The sequence below is a fragment of the Equus quagga genome, chromosome 16 (assembly GCF_021613505.1).
Source record: "Equus quagga isolate Etosha38 chromosome 16, UCLA_HA_Equagga_1.0, whole genome shotgun sequence".
NCBI lineage: Eukaryota > Metazoa > Chordata > Mammalia > Perissodactyla > Equidae > Equus > Equus quagga.
Window position 1 is genome coordinate 29,921,423 of NC_060282.1, and position 15,448 is coordinate 29,936,870.

A 15,448-nucleotide genomic window follows, 5' to 3' on the forward strand; every position below is an offset into this window, starting at 1 on the left:
GCAGCTGTTCCTGGATAAAGCATGTGGCGGTGTTGTTAGTGCTGGAGAGGAGTGTAAGAAAATGTCTGCACTAGGAAAGTGTCGGACAGTTCTTGTGCAGTGGAAAGTGTTCATTCGAGGTTTGTGATCATTACTTCTTTTCAAAATTTTATTTTGGAAAATTTCAAGCCTATCTTCAATAAGTATCTATAGACTCTTCCCTTATAGTCACATTTTCTATCTTTCTCTCTCTCCATATTTAATATATATACATTTTTGTTGTTGAACCATTTGAGAGTAAGTTATAATGTGACACTTCACCCCTAAATTCTTCAACATAGAACAAGGTCATTCTTCTTGAATACAAATGGAACACTCAGGACACTTAACATTGATCTTACAGTCTATGTTCAAAATTTTCCAATTGTCCTAATAACGTTCTTAATATTATCAAGATGACACATTGTTTTAAATACTAATGTCTCTTTATTCTCTTTTAACAGTTCCCGACCTTTGTTTCCTTCCTTTTATCCCTTTCTTTTCTTTTTCTTTTATTCTTTCATAACATTAATGTTTTTGAAAAGTCCATATCAATTGCTTTTCAGAATGTCGTAGCTGTTGTTTTAGAATGGGACTTATCAAAATGTTGTGTAATTTTCTTCAGCAAAGTTCGGGGGATCAGGTGCATGCAGAGAGTAAGCTCTCAGGGTAGTCAGGTTTAAGGAGGACTGAGTGTGATTGGAAAAAAAGAGCAGTTAAGGGTTATTGTAAGGGAGTTCTAATGGAAAACCATCAAATCTAGGCAGGTAGGGAGGGAAGTGAAAACATGAGGAGAGTGACAGGTAATAATGATAAAGGGGTTGTTAGTTGACTAGAGGTTTCTACAAAGTCTTTACAAAGTGAAACAGTTGTATCAGGAACATAGGAAATGCATCTGTGCTTTTTAACTAAATAGGTCTGCTGAAAGCCCAATGTTTTTGGATCGGGTAAAATATGGGAAATTGATCCCATACACCCAACTGTTTTATGAACATTGTTTCTAGGAGAAAAGTACAGCATATATGTAAGGACTTGTAAAGTTCTTTACCATAACTTTGACTTTATGTTGCACCTTCTAAGAGGAGCACCCATAATTCTCATACTTATACTCCCAGCATCTCTAGCAGAGAGAAGATGTGTCGTTGATAGGCAACTGTCCTGGAGAACTTTTAAATGATTAACAAAGGCATTAAGCACATCAATGGTAGACTGAAAAAAACCCCAGAGCACTCATACCAAACTGAATGCTTCTCAAATCACATAATGTACATCACTGCCTAAATCATCTGCATGCCAGACAGGCTGTGGTTTAACCGACATCTCTATTTTAATTACTCTACTTTGTGCCTCTTAATCTTGTCAAAGCCCAACTTTGATATAAGTAGCTGTCTAGGAAAAATAAGTTCTCAAAGGTGTGCCCTCAACAAATAATTTTAGAATGAGAAGGTATGCAGTAACTGAAAGATATTTATTATCACTTAATTCTGGTGATCCTAGGCACAAAGCCAAAGCATTTATGGATGTAGTACGTACTAGCACCAGCTCCTGTGCTCAAACCTGTTTTATGAGCAACATTGCATCATGAGTGCAGATTGCATTTGCCTTCATTCATTGACTTTCTTCATCACTGTCATCATAAGCCAACATTCATTGAATGTCCACAGGGTTTTGGCACTATTTAATGCTCTATTTATACTTTTTTTTTTAACAAAGTGGCATAGAATGAAAAAGGAAAACATGAATATTATTCTCTTTTAAAAGGGCTCTTGGGGCCAGCCCTGTGGCCAAGTCATTAAGTTTGCATGCTCTGCTTCGGCAGCCCAGGGTTCACGGGTTTGGATCCTGGGCGCAGACCTACACACCACTCGTCAAGTCATACTGTGGTGGCATCCCACATAGAAGAACTAGAATGACCTACAACTAGGATATACAACTATGTACTGGGGCTTTGGGGAGAAAAAAAAGGGCTCTCTATGACAGAGAAGCATAATGACAGGGAAATAGACACTAGAAATTATTTTCTTCCATTTTTTTTATTAAGAATTTACTGTGCTTCTTTTTTTGATTGAATAGCTGAAATAGAACTATTTCAGTAGTGGTGTATGCTGATTAAATCAACTTGCTGCCTGAATTACTGAATTGGCTTTGGAAAATGATCCCAGCACAATAATATCTACATCTCACTGTAGCTTCATCTTAATTTATACCAAAAGCACATTCTGAGTCGCTTACCTTAGGCTTTAATTCAATAACACTTTCATCTTGAAAAAGCTGTTTGGCTTGAATTTGATTTGGGCCTGTTGAACACATTTCAGTCAGAGCGTTCCAGAGAGGACCAAAATATGGGCTTCAAGTACCCCCTGGTGGCTAAAGACAGAATAACCAAATATAATCTGAAGTCTGGAATAAACAGGCACATGCTAAATTTCTTTCTCTGATTGATTTATTCATTCATTCATTTAAAAGAATTTATCAAAATTTACTGTTAGGCACTAAGAATCAAAAGGCAAGTGGGATACAGTCTGTGTCATAGAGGAGGTCATAGTATAATGAGGGAAAACAGGACTACAGATAATTTCAATACTGCCTAAGTGCTATTATAATGATGTTTATTCTACTCCACTCAAGTTATGTTGGTCATCTTTATTTTTGTAGGTATCCTCATGGTAATTAATTTTATCTAGAAACTACTGAAAAATAAAAGTAGCTATTTTCCACACAAGTGTAATTCATGTATCTATATAAATCTAGAAAGCACACAGTATATACATCTTTCTAGAGTTTTTCCAAGGAGTTACATAAATTTATGTTGTTTTTTCTGGTTATCCATTTTGCTTTTTCTGATTATCCTATTAATAATATTTACAGTTTTTTCATTATTTTAATTTCTGCCAGGTCAGCATTATTAGATCATTAAGCAAATGAAGAAATTGAGGCAGAACAGTCTTACCTGATAATTCAGTATCATAGATGACACTAGAACTCACATAGTCTGATTGAACCTGTTAGTTCTCTTGGTAGATTCATCCAATGACTTTTGTGTGATTTCTAACGGTAAATATGAGGGGTTTTATGCAGTCACTTAGTAACATGAGATAGCCATTTACCAGAAGGGTTAAAACACATATGCACACATTGAATTATTTCCAACATCAGCTACTGAGCAGCTGTTACAATTCTCTTGAGTTGGAATGGAGCCTTTTATCAAGTTATGAAAAGTCTCATATCCAATTACCAATTGCCAGCAACCCCCAGGCCCTGGCTTGAAACAGCTCAACCAAATGATACACTTGTAATGCCAAAGCAAAATGATTACATAAATAATTTAGTTGTCTTCTTTAATCCTATACAAGAGAAGCTTATAGTAATTCTAATTAGTATTTTACTCACCCAGTGCAGTCATGTAACAGTAATCTCCTATTGAATTTCCAACGTCGAGCATGAAAGGGTGCAAGGTTTTTAAAGGTGTTCCTAGTTTACATAAATTAATGATGAGTCAAAATGTTCACAAAACTGGTTTATCCAAAAGATATCAATGGTTGTAGATGCAATACATTTCTAAGAAGTCAAAAAACTGTAGAGAGAGTGGGGAAGTTCTTGGCAATATCATTTTAAAACTATGCTCTTTAGTGTTTTGAATTGCTATGAATTATCAATTCAGCTATTTTCGTTCTATTTCAAAACATTTTCACAATTTTTCATTTTCTCATACTTTTTGAGCTATTAAAATAGTATATCTATGGGCAATTTTTGGTTTGCTTGCATATACAGTACTATGAAACTTGACTTACCCGTTGTTTTTAATATTTTCTGTGTACTATTTAAGATTGTTTCCTTTTTCATGATGGGTAGCAGAATGATGAACGTAACTATCATTACTTTAGAAGAGATGAAGTGAAACGAAAAACTCTTTTGGGTAGGTTTTGAAATTGTGTGTGTGTGTGTGTGTGTGTGTGAGGCTCAAAATTTACATAATTAAATCTAGTCGGTCCACAGACTACACTTAAAATACAAATTCAACATAAAAATAAAATTGTATGTCAGGAACATGGACCAAAAATTAACGCAAAGCCTTTCCTCAACTACACTCAATTGTATTGTTTACCTTCTTCTGTGCTCCTGTAACATTCATTCACTGTTTCATCTGTACGTTCGTATGTTCATTCCCTTGTCCATTTATTTAACCACAAATAAGTATGATAAAAGCCAAAAAAAAGTCATGTTTCCTCCCCTCCAGGAGGCACGTGCAAAAGTTTAAAAACCACAGTGAAGAGAAATTAGGCCCAGGTGCTCCTTATAGAAAAACTGGTGGGGAATCTAAATCGAACAGAGGAATGTCAGAATGTTTTAAAAATGCAAGCTGAATTTTAGGACAAGAAAGAATGAGATTAAGCAGAAGGGCTTCCTAGCTTGATGGATTTTCAAAGGTATTAAGAGATGAAAAAACTTGATACTTTTAGGGACTTTTTAACTAGAGAAATAATGTCAGATCACGCAGGGCCTAGATGCTATGGTTGAGCTTGAATTTTACTCTGAAAACTATGAAGAGCCATTGAGAAATTCTGAGTAGGGGAATAAAATGACCAGGCTTGAATTTTAGTAAGGTCACTTAGGCAATAGTGTGGAAGAGATATTGGAGGTGGCCTGGAACAACAGAGCAAGGAAATATTAGGAGCCTACTGAACTAATCTGGCTTGAACTAAGGCAGTTAAGAGGGCAAGGAGTGGACAATTCACAGCCTTGCTACGATTAATAGGCGTCCTGCATTAGCAGTGTGAGCATTGACTGGCAGCTTGTCAGAAATCTTGTGCCATATCCCTTACGCTCAGAATCAGTATTTTAACAAGCTCCCTGGGCAATCTGTATGGCTGGGAGGTACCACTCACAGAGATAAGGAACACAGTAGGGGTAGTTACTAGAAGAAAGAAAATCACTATTTTAGGTATGGTCAGTTTGAAGTGTTTATGTAACATCCAAGGAAGCTGATCCATAGCAGTTGGGCACATGGTCTGGAGGCTGGGTTGAAGTCTGGTTTGGAGGTCTAATTTACCATTTATAAACCTGTTAGTATTTGAAGTCATGGTCTGGCCCAAGTTTCCTGGGATTTGCCCAGGAAAGTGTTATCATTTGTCAGACAGAGGGTCCAGGAGGGAGCCCTACAAACACCGTTATTTAAAGTCCCATACAGCAAAAGGTACTTCACAAGAAACAGAAGGAACTTCCAGTGGTAGGAAGACACAGTGTGAGGAATGGCAAGAAAGTTCCAAGTGGCAGGATGGTCAACAATCTCATTTTCCAGCGGAGGTCACATAAGAACAGACTAGAGTCCATTGGATTTGGCAATCTTGATGTCAGAGTAAAGCTATGGGTTGAGATTATTTCCCATTAAGTTCTTTCTTGACCTTAGTATGTGAGGATGCAATTTAGTTTCTGCTTTCAAAGTTCAGATGAGTAGAATATGTGAGAGGAGCTTGGTATGGAGCCAGTTTGCAAATGTTCTCTCTTCCAATAGGATGGTAAATTCTTTGAGGAATAAGGAAGGCACATAAAGATGAGTAAGACCCAGTCCTAACCCTCAGTTTATAACAAATAAGAAATAAGACAACTGTAGTACAAGGAGCGACATGTATTATAAAATATTATACTGATTCAAAAGAGGAAAACACCACATCCAGACAATCAGAAGAGGATGCTTACTTCTCCTCAGTTATAGCACAGACATTTGCACACGTAAAACTACATTAATTCTGACTTTCTCTCTCAACAAACGTGAATTATTTAAAAAGTCCCATTTATTCCAAAATCCAAGGAAACTTCAAACTCATTCATGAGATATTTATTAAAATAACACATTTAGGGAAAAAATCAATACAATGTATACATCATTACTGAAAACTGTATACCATCATACAAAAAAGGATTTTATTTTGGGAAATTGATTCCTAATTTATGGCAAGTGTTACTTTCAGAAATAAAACCACAAAACAACACAATCTAATTCAATCTTAAAGGCTGGCATGCTGAGCAAGGAATGTTCTTATTCTTTGTAGGAGCTCCTTCTTTACACTGTCAGGGACCAGGGCTGAAATATAAAAACAAAAATATAAGAGTAAGAAGATTCCAATTAATATATGTCAATGTGAGATTTGATATCTTATTCAGGGTTACTAGTAACAAAATTTTATAAATAATCCTCATGCTTCAATAAAAAATAGGTAAAGATATCTGAAATAATAAAGTATATTTGTAGTTTATTATTTTAACGAACTACCCAATACCTAAATACATTGCACATTGATGAGAAAACATGGGAAACCCTTTAAACTAGGAGTAGAAAAGGCCTTTTTAAAAACAGGCTGTAAGAGATTGATAAATTGGATTTAAAAACAACCACTTAAGCTTGGCCAAAATCACCATAAACAAAGTCAGAAGATAAAATTGGGGAGAAACAGGCTAATCTCTCTCCTACACAATTTTTTCAAATTGAAAAGAAAAAGATCAGCAGGCTAACAGAAAAATGTGCAAAGGAGGTGAAGAAAAGGAGAACCACATAGTTTTTTAACATAAGAGGGGCTTAACCCAGGAGAAACAAAAATTAAAACCACACTCAGACAGCATGTTTAATCAATCAGACTGGCTAACATCAGAAGGTCAATAACACAATGTTGGCAAGACTGAGGGAGAACTGGCACTCTCCCATTAGCTGGTGGGAGTATAAATTGGCACATTTTTGAGAAGGTAATTTGGCAGTATTTTATCGAAACAAATGCACTCAATAAATAAACTGACTCAGCAAAGATGCAAACACTGCAACAGTAGTTATGCTATATTTTTACTTTTTGAATTCTTAACCATACGACTGTGTTATCTAGAGTATTAAACTAAAAACGAAAAAAAAAGGAAACCGACTTCCTGAAATTTTAATTAACATTAAATGCCAATAAACAAATCTACACTATTGTTTTTCCTCTTCTGGCTACTAATAAATAAGGATAATGGAGAATTCACTAAAACTTCTAATGTTATTTGCTTGTATCCAGAGGAAATGAAAAACTTCAGATACATTCAATATTTCTATAAAGAATTCCACATATAAGCACACAAATCAAATAAGATAGATACTTCTATTTATAAATTGTTTCGTTTAAGCCCGCCTAGAAATAAAGACATTATTAATTCAAGTCAACTGGAAATGTGATCCATATGTGTAATAAACATACTTTCAATCAAAATTATGGTGATCAAGAACAGATCAGCTGCCTGGGTGTGAGGGATAGGGTGTGACTGTCAAGAGGCAGCGTGTGGGAGTTTTTTGGGGGTGGTGATTACATGAATCTATACCATGCTCATAAAATTCACAGAACTACACACTAAAAAAGGTCAATTTTACTGTATGTTATTTAAAAAAAATAAAATACTTCCCTTGACAATAAAAAGAAGACTGAAAACATAAAAGAAAATATTTATTTTTACTTCTCTTTACTTGCTCATTCTCTAGCAGGGGGGCTATAAGGGAGTGAAATGTCCGAGGACAAGCAAAGACAACTTCCACCCAACATAACCAGTTCCTGAATGTTAGCAGATTAAGCGCAAATTGCAGAAGAAAAATAGAAAAAGAAATTAGAGAAAATTATTTTAAAATATAAATTGATGGGGGAACAATCAATACTCTTGGTTTTTTTCTTTCCCTGAGACATGCTTGATGAAAAAGTCGTGTTTTTTAGCTGCAGCCAGGCCTAAAGAGATGGATGGAAAGAACTATGGGATTCTGCAGCTCCTGCCCAGCAGTAGTAGTCTGGGGAATTAGTATTCTCTAGTAATAATTTTCAAACTTACTTACTTTTCATGCTTAATTCGTTTTACTATTTCTCTGTGAGAAAACACCTAATAGGTCACCTAATTTACCTGCTTCCACTTCAACTACCAAAAAAAACTTTCTCAAAACAAATGAAAATAACGTAGCTACATCTAACAATATGATGTAGTTCCTGATTTAATATTTATGACACATCACCAGTGTTAACATAATATTTCCTCTCCTTCCTTTGCCTTCTGTAAACAACGCATTAAAGAGAGAAATTAAGAAGGTGGTTGTAGTGTGGGTCTTAAATAGGGACTACCTTGAACATGAAGATATGGAGCTATCAAATTCTTAATTAGACATTCAAGAAGACAGAGCTGTGTTTATTTTTAATAAGAGAAGAGACAGCAGAGCAATGGCTCAGGGGCTGGAGTACACTCTGAATTATTAAAAATTTAAGTGGAGTCATGTCGTACCTGATAAAGTTTATAAATCCTAGCTTCAGATGATATTTGCCTCCACAAAATACCGTATCTTAAAAATTACCTGTCTTAACCATATCAACTTACATTTGTCTACTGTTTTAGAGTGCAAAAACATTTTATACTTTTTATCTCATTTGTTACTCAAGACCATTCTAGAAATGCAGGTAGGCAATTATCACTTTTTCCACAGGAGGAAATGCAAATACTCAATTCTGGAAAAGTGCTCTTCCTTGTAAAAAGAAAGAAAAGCTGAACTAGCAAGAAAAAAAAAATCATGTCTTTAGCCCACGTTTCCTTTCACACAATTTGTATCCCTTACCTCTGCCTTTTGGTGTGATTTCAGCCACCAAGTCATCAACAGTAACGTGTTCTAGTCCTTTTTCTTTAATTACCTCTTATGCAAAAGCAAAAAACAAATCATATCATTTAAAATCATTATCTGTAAGAAAGATTTTCATAGAGGAAGGGTTAAGATCATGTTTTTAGAGTGCAGACTGGTCTTTAAAACAAAAAAAAAAGAGGACACTTCTTTTTTTCTTTTCTATGAAGATTTAGTTCATCCTTACACATTAAGTATTCACCAGATCAAAAACATAAAATCCTGTTCATCTCTCAGCTAAATAACCTGTAACTTAACAAATAATTATAACACTAAGAATAAATTTGAACTGTGATTTCAAATCTAACATTTGTAAAAGCTTGAAACTTGTAACCACACAGATCTTATTTGACTATCATCATACCAGCTCTTAAATGTATGGAGGGGGGAAAAAGCTATTATTTGAGTCTAACTTGTAATCTCATAGCCCAAAATTAAAATATAGAACAACTCTTTTGCTCCTTTCTCTTCTCTAGGCCAGGCCAAAAGACAGAGAAGAGGGGAAAGCAGTTAACATGCACTGGAGCCCCATCATGTGCTGAACGATTGACATCATTTAATAGTCACAATAATCTAATGGGTGGGCATTTCTCCCACTTCACAGGTGAGGCAACTGAAGCTTAAAGATTAACTAATCCATCCAAACATGAGTTAAAATCCAGCTCTAGTCTTTTATCAGTGAAGGTCTGTATTACCTCAAAGTCTATGCTTTTACTAATTTGCCACTTTGCCTTCTTAGGGGTAATGTTATAAATAGTCTCTATTATCATTATTATTTATAGAAACCATTAAAACACAATGGGAATTCATTAAAAATAATCACAATGCCATCATACTAAAAGGTGAGCCAGAAAGTGAGGAGGCTTGTCTTAGTGACATGTATAATCTATCTGTGGAATCAGTACCCAGCATTTAACAAGCTTCCATTCTACATTTTTAAAAATAACTGCAATTCTCTAAGAGCTTTTATAGATGAATTTTTCAAAATAACACTGTTAGGAGATACAATTCCTTTAAGTCTGCCAATCATAAAGTGCTCAATTTGTTTTAAATGAAAACATATTAGGAATAACTCATGTTTCACTTTGAGGAAGATCACTGAAAAAGGTGGGATTCCATACTTTGAAGGCAGAGAAAATCTCACCTCACTTGTTTTAAGAGAAATACAAAGAAAATTTCTAAAAATTTAGGAATTAGGTCTACATATTATTACCAAGAGGAGGAAATCGTTACTAAAAGATTCAATTTTCTATTTGTTTTTAAGTTACGCCTGAGCACTCAATATACCTTAAAATACTAACCATAATTTTTCTAATGAACCCCAAGCCAACACAGTTGGGAAAAATGGAATTAGCTTATCTTCCAAATGAAACTGATTACCTTTACAGTGGGCCTTCAACTGATCCTTCCAGCCACATTCAATTAATTTAGCTCGCAGCAACTCTTTGAGGCTGTTGAAAAAGAAGTGTTTTCAAATTAAACTACAACAACGTACAATATCTTACTTAGACAGGAATGTTTGAAGCAAAGGTTCAGCTGTTCAATTAAATATCCCCCACCTCCTAGTTACAAAGCTTTAATCTAACCGTGACCTAATCTTGGGTCTATCACTAAATAGTTCTTTGATCTTATGCAAGTCATTTAAACTCTGGGCCTCATTTTCGTTATCAGGAAAATTAAATGAAGTGGACGGGGCACAATACTTCTCAAGAAAGTATTCCCTACTCTCTGGCCTTCTTACCCACGTTCTGCTTCCCTCCACCAACAGGAATATTCTGGGTCTTGTACAACTTCTCGAGGGTATTAGTTGAGCTTGGGTCAGCTGCACCTCTGAAATCTCCAAACTCCATTCTTTGACTACAAATTCTTATCCTTTAGTTCTCTTACTCCCCCACTCTAACTCTCTAACCTCATAGACTTCCTTCTCCCTTTTTCCTACTAACCTTCTAAATTATACATTAACTATGTTATTTCATTGAATCTGGCACCATTTTTTCCCACACTTTAACAATTCAGTAATTGGCATGCCTATTATAAATTAATTGGCAGTATTTTCTTGTTTCTTACTGGTAAAAAATAAAAAGCTGTATATCGCAACTGATGACATCAGAGATGCAATCAAGTTTTTTTTTTTTTTTTTGAGGTAGATCAGCCCTCAGCTAACATCTGCCACCAACCTTCCTCTTTTTGCTGGGGAAGACTGGCCCTGAGCTAACATCTGTGCTCATCTTCCTCTACTTTATATATGGGATACCTGCCACAACCACGGCTTGACAAGCCGTGCGTAGGTCGGCACCTGGGATCCGAACCGGCAAACCCAGGGCCACTGAAGCAGAATGTGCAAACTTAACCCTCTACGCCACTGGGCTGGCCCCTAGAGTATTTTCTTATCAGTACTTTCTTATCCTTTTGCCACACTGACTCTTTACAAATTTTCAATCTTCAACCTAAATCATTTAATTTCTCAGCATAAACAGTCATGTCCCAAAGCACACTGCTTCTCTTTCCATATTCCTATATATCCACTCTGTGACACTTCCATCTTGATATTTAATTAGGTCTTTTCATCTTACCAGGGCCAAAATCCAACTCTCGCTTCTCTTCCACCTCAACCTGTTCTCCTTGTCAGAACAGCGACTCCATTCTTTTGGTTCCTCAGGGGAGAAACCTTGGCAGCATCCTTCACTCAGCAACTTTGTTAACACCACACATCCAATCCATGAACAAATCCTATTGGTTCCAGTTTTAAAATATATACCTACAATCCAAATGTTTTTCATCACCGCTGCCATTACTACCCTGGTTCAAGCCCCATCGTGTCTTGACTGGATTGTTAGGAAAGCCTCCTACCTCGTCCTCCTGCTTCTTTCGTATGCTTCACTCTCCCCCTACTGCTCAGAATCCTCCAGTGGCTTCCCAATTTACTCAGAATAAAATGCCAAGTCTTTACTACAGCCTGAATGACCCTTCAAGATCTGCCCACTACCCCGCTCTGCCTCTGACTTCATCTCTTCTCTCCCTCTCTCAATGTACACAGTCTCATTAGCTTCCATGTGCTCCCAAAATGCCAGGCAAGCTCTTGTCTCAGGACCTTGGCTCTTGGAGTCTCCCCACTTCCCTCACATCCTTCTATCATGGAAGCATTTTTTGTTTTTCTCTATACAAAATAACACACCCCACTATTCTCTGCTTTATTTTTCCTCTAGAACTCATCACCATCTGACATATTACAGATTTAGTGTCTGTCTCCTCCCATTAGAATGTAAGCTCCATGAAAGAACAGACTTCACTTTGTTTACTGTATCTTCAGCACCTTAACAGGACATGGCATGTGGTAGAAATTCAGGAACTTTAAGCTGTGTGAATGAAAACACAAACAACACATAATCCCCTATACTCATTACTGGCAATATTATCCTCTCAGTTTCTCAAGGCACCACTATAGATGCTGCCTTCTTCCTCATTCCTCATATTGAGGGCTGCTGCTTTCACTTTTAAAAAAAAATTAAGTTCTCCTTTCCATTTTTGCTGTTTTTCATTTTTAACCCAATATAATCTTCTAACACATTCTCCTTCCCTTTATCTCTAGCCCTTCAAGTCGATCCTCCACACTGCCAGCATAACATTCCTAAAGTGCAAATGCCATCTATTTATTCCCTTTCTTAAAATCTTTTAATGCTCCCACCACCCAAGGATAAAATCAACAACAGATGTTTCTGCAAACCCACCATCCGTTTTCCTGCCCTTTTTCTAACAGAAAAAAAAACTCACTCCACCACTCTCAGTGTAAGAAATTTGGAAAGGGGTCGAGCAATGGAAATGTGACATAGGCAAGGCTGATCATAAATGGCCTATTACCTAAGGAAGAAGGTAATCAAGCTAGGCCCTGTGGTGAAACTACTAGGAGGACGGTAGTCTGGGCTGGACGGGTGTAAATTTGGAACTGCTAATCTCTGCTCTGCCGCCGTGTGAGAAAAACCTGCTCCACACTCCAGTCTGCTGTTGCAGCCACACAGCTTTCACAATTTCCCCCCTAGTTTTAATTTCAGCAGTTCCTGAGAACATTATCATGTTGTAACAAATCTCTGTGATTTTGCACATTCTGTTCCATCTGCCTAGACTGTCTTCTCTCTCCTTCCTTTATTGACTTGGAGAACTGCTAATCCTTCTCCCCTAGCTGAAGTACCTCTTTTACTAGAGGTACTGAGTAAATGGATTACCTTAATGCCCAGGTAGAGTTGAAAGATCCCTCCTCTTCCTTATATATATACATATTTTCTCATATAATTTATCACCCTGGTTCTGGAAGCCTTTCTTGATTCCTTAGCTTCTCCTCCGTAAGTCCAAACCTGTTCATTCTTCAAGTATTTACTTGGTCAATTACATGCTAGCCAGGATGCTCAGTATACAAGGGTGTTTCCGCTGTCAGGGAACTTCAATTATATTGGAGGATATAAACTAGCAAAGCAGGTGGTTACAATGCAATGTGATTAAATGCTATGAGAGAACATGATACCTAGAAGAGATGATATTTACATTAACACCTGAAAAATGAGCTAGAATTAGCGAAAGATGAGAGGAAGGAAGAGGAATTTTCAGAGAGTAGGAACAGTACATGCTGCTCTGAGGTTAAGAGAGCTCGGTAACCGAAACTAGTTCTATCACATCGTCTCCCCGTTAAAACCTGGGTAACATGTCTTTAATTGTAGTTATTTGGGTGTTTTTCTTCTCTACTATATATCCTTTGAGAGAGTCATTTCCTGTTCATCCTTCTGCATTACCCACTGTCCTTCAAGTCTTACAATATTGAACAGACCTAACTATCTTTTATAGATATTAGGAATTGAAGCTTTTGATAACTTCAATCTTCTGGAATTCTTTCCCTTGACGTCAGTTTTGTTCCTTGCTATTTAGATACTTACATATAATGTAACTATAATTTAAAGATGTTAAATTAACACAATCTATTACTTACCGTTCTCTTTCTCCAGTTTCTATCAACTTTTGGTTAATCGCTGCTCTCATCTGCGCATCTTTGTTCATCTTGCTAACCTGAACATCAACATGTATTTTCAGATACAGAACACTTACAAAGCATCTTCTTCTAAATTCTCTAGGCAAGCCTCTCAACACACTTAACATACATTCTATCAACTGAAGGGGATAAATTTCAACGCTGTGTTAACAATGTCACTACTCTTAATATTATTTACTGTACCCAAGAAGTTATACTGATGAACTCACTTTACAATTTCTTCCCCCATATACCCTTTACTAATGAGTCTTTGGGTAACAATAATTATTGTAACATTTCTTAAACACATATGTGCCTGGTACTGGGCTAACACATTGGTTTTTCACCTCATTTAATTCCCAGATCTTATTCTTTTATGTAAGTATTACTAACATACTTTGTATTTTACAGATGAGGAAACTGAGGCACCGAGATAAAAAGCAGTGAAGGCAGAATTTGAACTCAGGTACTTTGAACCCAGAAGCCCCAAAACACTTTAACAGCACATTATAACTGTCTGTTAATCATTTCTGCACCTTGAGGGCCTTCAAAATTTTGAGGGAGCCATATAACCTAAACATCAATAAAAGATTAAGCGCTGTTGGTGAAAAATGAAATTTCCAGGTAAGGCCTGAAGGCTTTACTTGACTACTTTTCACTGGCACGTAGCCAGAATTACAACTGCCAAACTAGCTGTAAGAGTGTGTGTGCAGGCTCTTTACCAAAGCTTGCTGGTGCGATAAGGGGAAAACAACTCAAAAACAATTCCGAACTTAGAAAATTCTCAATTTTCAGTAAAAACAGATAGCCCAAACCAAAATAGTGTAGAAAGGAGAAGAAGGTTAGGTTGCAAAACTCGGAATAACCTAACGTTACTCCACCTAAGCTGTCACTAACTTGAGACTACTTTTGTCCTCTCCTATCTCCCCTACAGGAAAACTCAAGACTGGCAACGAGTTTTCAGAGTTGAAAAACATTTTTTTTTCTTTTTGTGAGTGGAACAAGAAGAAGGAAGGGTTGAGACAACACTAGGAAATGTTTGGTTTTGTAGTTGGAGGCTAACATTTTCAAAATAATTCTAAGGTCTAGCCAGTACAATTCCTAGAACATTGAACTTGATCTCGCCTTGGCCCCTAAAATAGGGATAGTGACCTTGGACCAGTCAATTCTTAAAGGCCTCAGTTTTCTCACTGGTAAAACAAGGGCGTTAGGGGATCCCTCCCAGTTCAGACATTCTTTTGGCAAATAGAATAGGGCGGAGACAGCGGGAGAGGCGGGAGGGGAGGAGCCAGAAAACAAAGCGAGGACTGGCTTCAGGCCAACTCCGGTAGCACGCCCTGTCGGAGAGCCCTACAGGCCCGCGAGCGCGGGTCGGGGAAGCTAACGAAAGACAGCACATCGAAAGGAGCCTGGGCTGGGCCCGGGTCCCGGCCCTGAGGACCACGGGCATAGCTCACCACCATCACCGCGGGCGAGGGCCGTCCCTTCCCAGCGACGAAATGACCCTTGCGCTGACGACCGTTACCTACCACACTCTTCGGCTGCCCGGACCTAGACCCTCAGTAGCTCGGGCACCTAAGCACACAGAAAGCTAGAACACGCATTTCCGGGGCGGGGTCTTGCCACCCTGCCTATAATGTGAGAATTTAACCAGCGCGGGCCGCCTCCTGGCCGCTTAGCCCTCTGGGTAAGAGAGTCCAGACCCTGCTGTCGCTGGGGCGTTAAGGTCCCCGGAAAACTACATAGCCCAG

The 15,448-nt window shown here is 37.4% G+C and overlaps 1 protein-coding gene across 2 annotated transcripts; it reads right to left on the reverse strand.

The window, feature by feature from the left end:
- Positions 1 to 5,839: 5,839 nt before the first annotated feature.
- On the reverse strand, positions 5,840 to 15,306 carry ENY2 (ENY2 transcription and export complex 2 subunit). 2 transcript variants are annotated; one of them, XM_046642529.1, is made up of 5 exons: positions 15,227 to 15,306; positions 13,659 to 13,735; positions 10,064 to 10,134; positions 8,624 to 8,698; positions 5,840 to 6,100 (listed from the first exon to the last, which is right to left on the reverse strand). In XM_046642529.1, the coding sequence occupies exons 2-5, from the start codon at positions 13,724 to 13,726 to the stop codon at positions 6,024 to 6,026; spliced, it is 291 nt and encodes a 96-aa protein (XP_046498485.1). In that variant the 5' UTR covers positions 13,727 to 13,735; positions 15,227 to 15,306; the 3' UTR covers positions 5,840 to 6,023. The 2 variants fall into 2 exon arrangements, with proteins under 2 accessions (XP_046498485.1, XP_046498484.1); XM_046642528.1 differs by having other exon boundaries at positions 15,155 to 15,300.
- Positions 15,307 to 15,448: the final 142 nt, after the last annotated feature.

What these genes read in the sequence shown, in the direction of transcription:
- ENY2 (XM_046642528.1), bottom strand. An exon ending in GTTGAAGGCCCACTGTAAAG is followed by an intron (nt 8,699 to 10,063) that starts GTAATCAGTTTC and finishes CTTTTGCATAAG; the next exon opens with AGGTAATTAAAGAAAAAGGA. An exon ending in AATCACACCAAAAGGCAGAG is followed by an intron (nt 6,101 to 8,623) that starts GTAAGGGATACA and finishes TTTATATTTCAG; the next exon opens with CCCTGGTCCCTGACAGTGTA.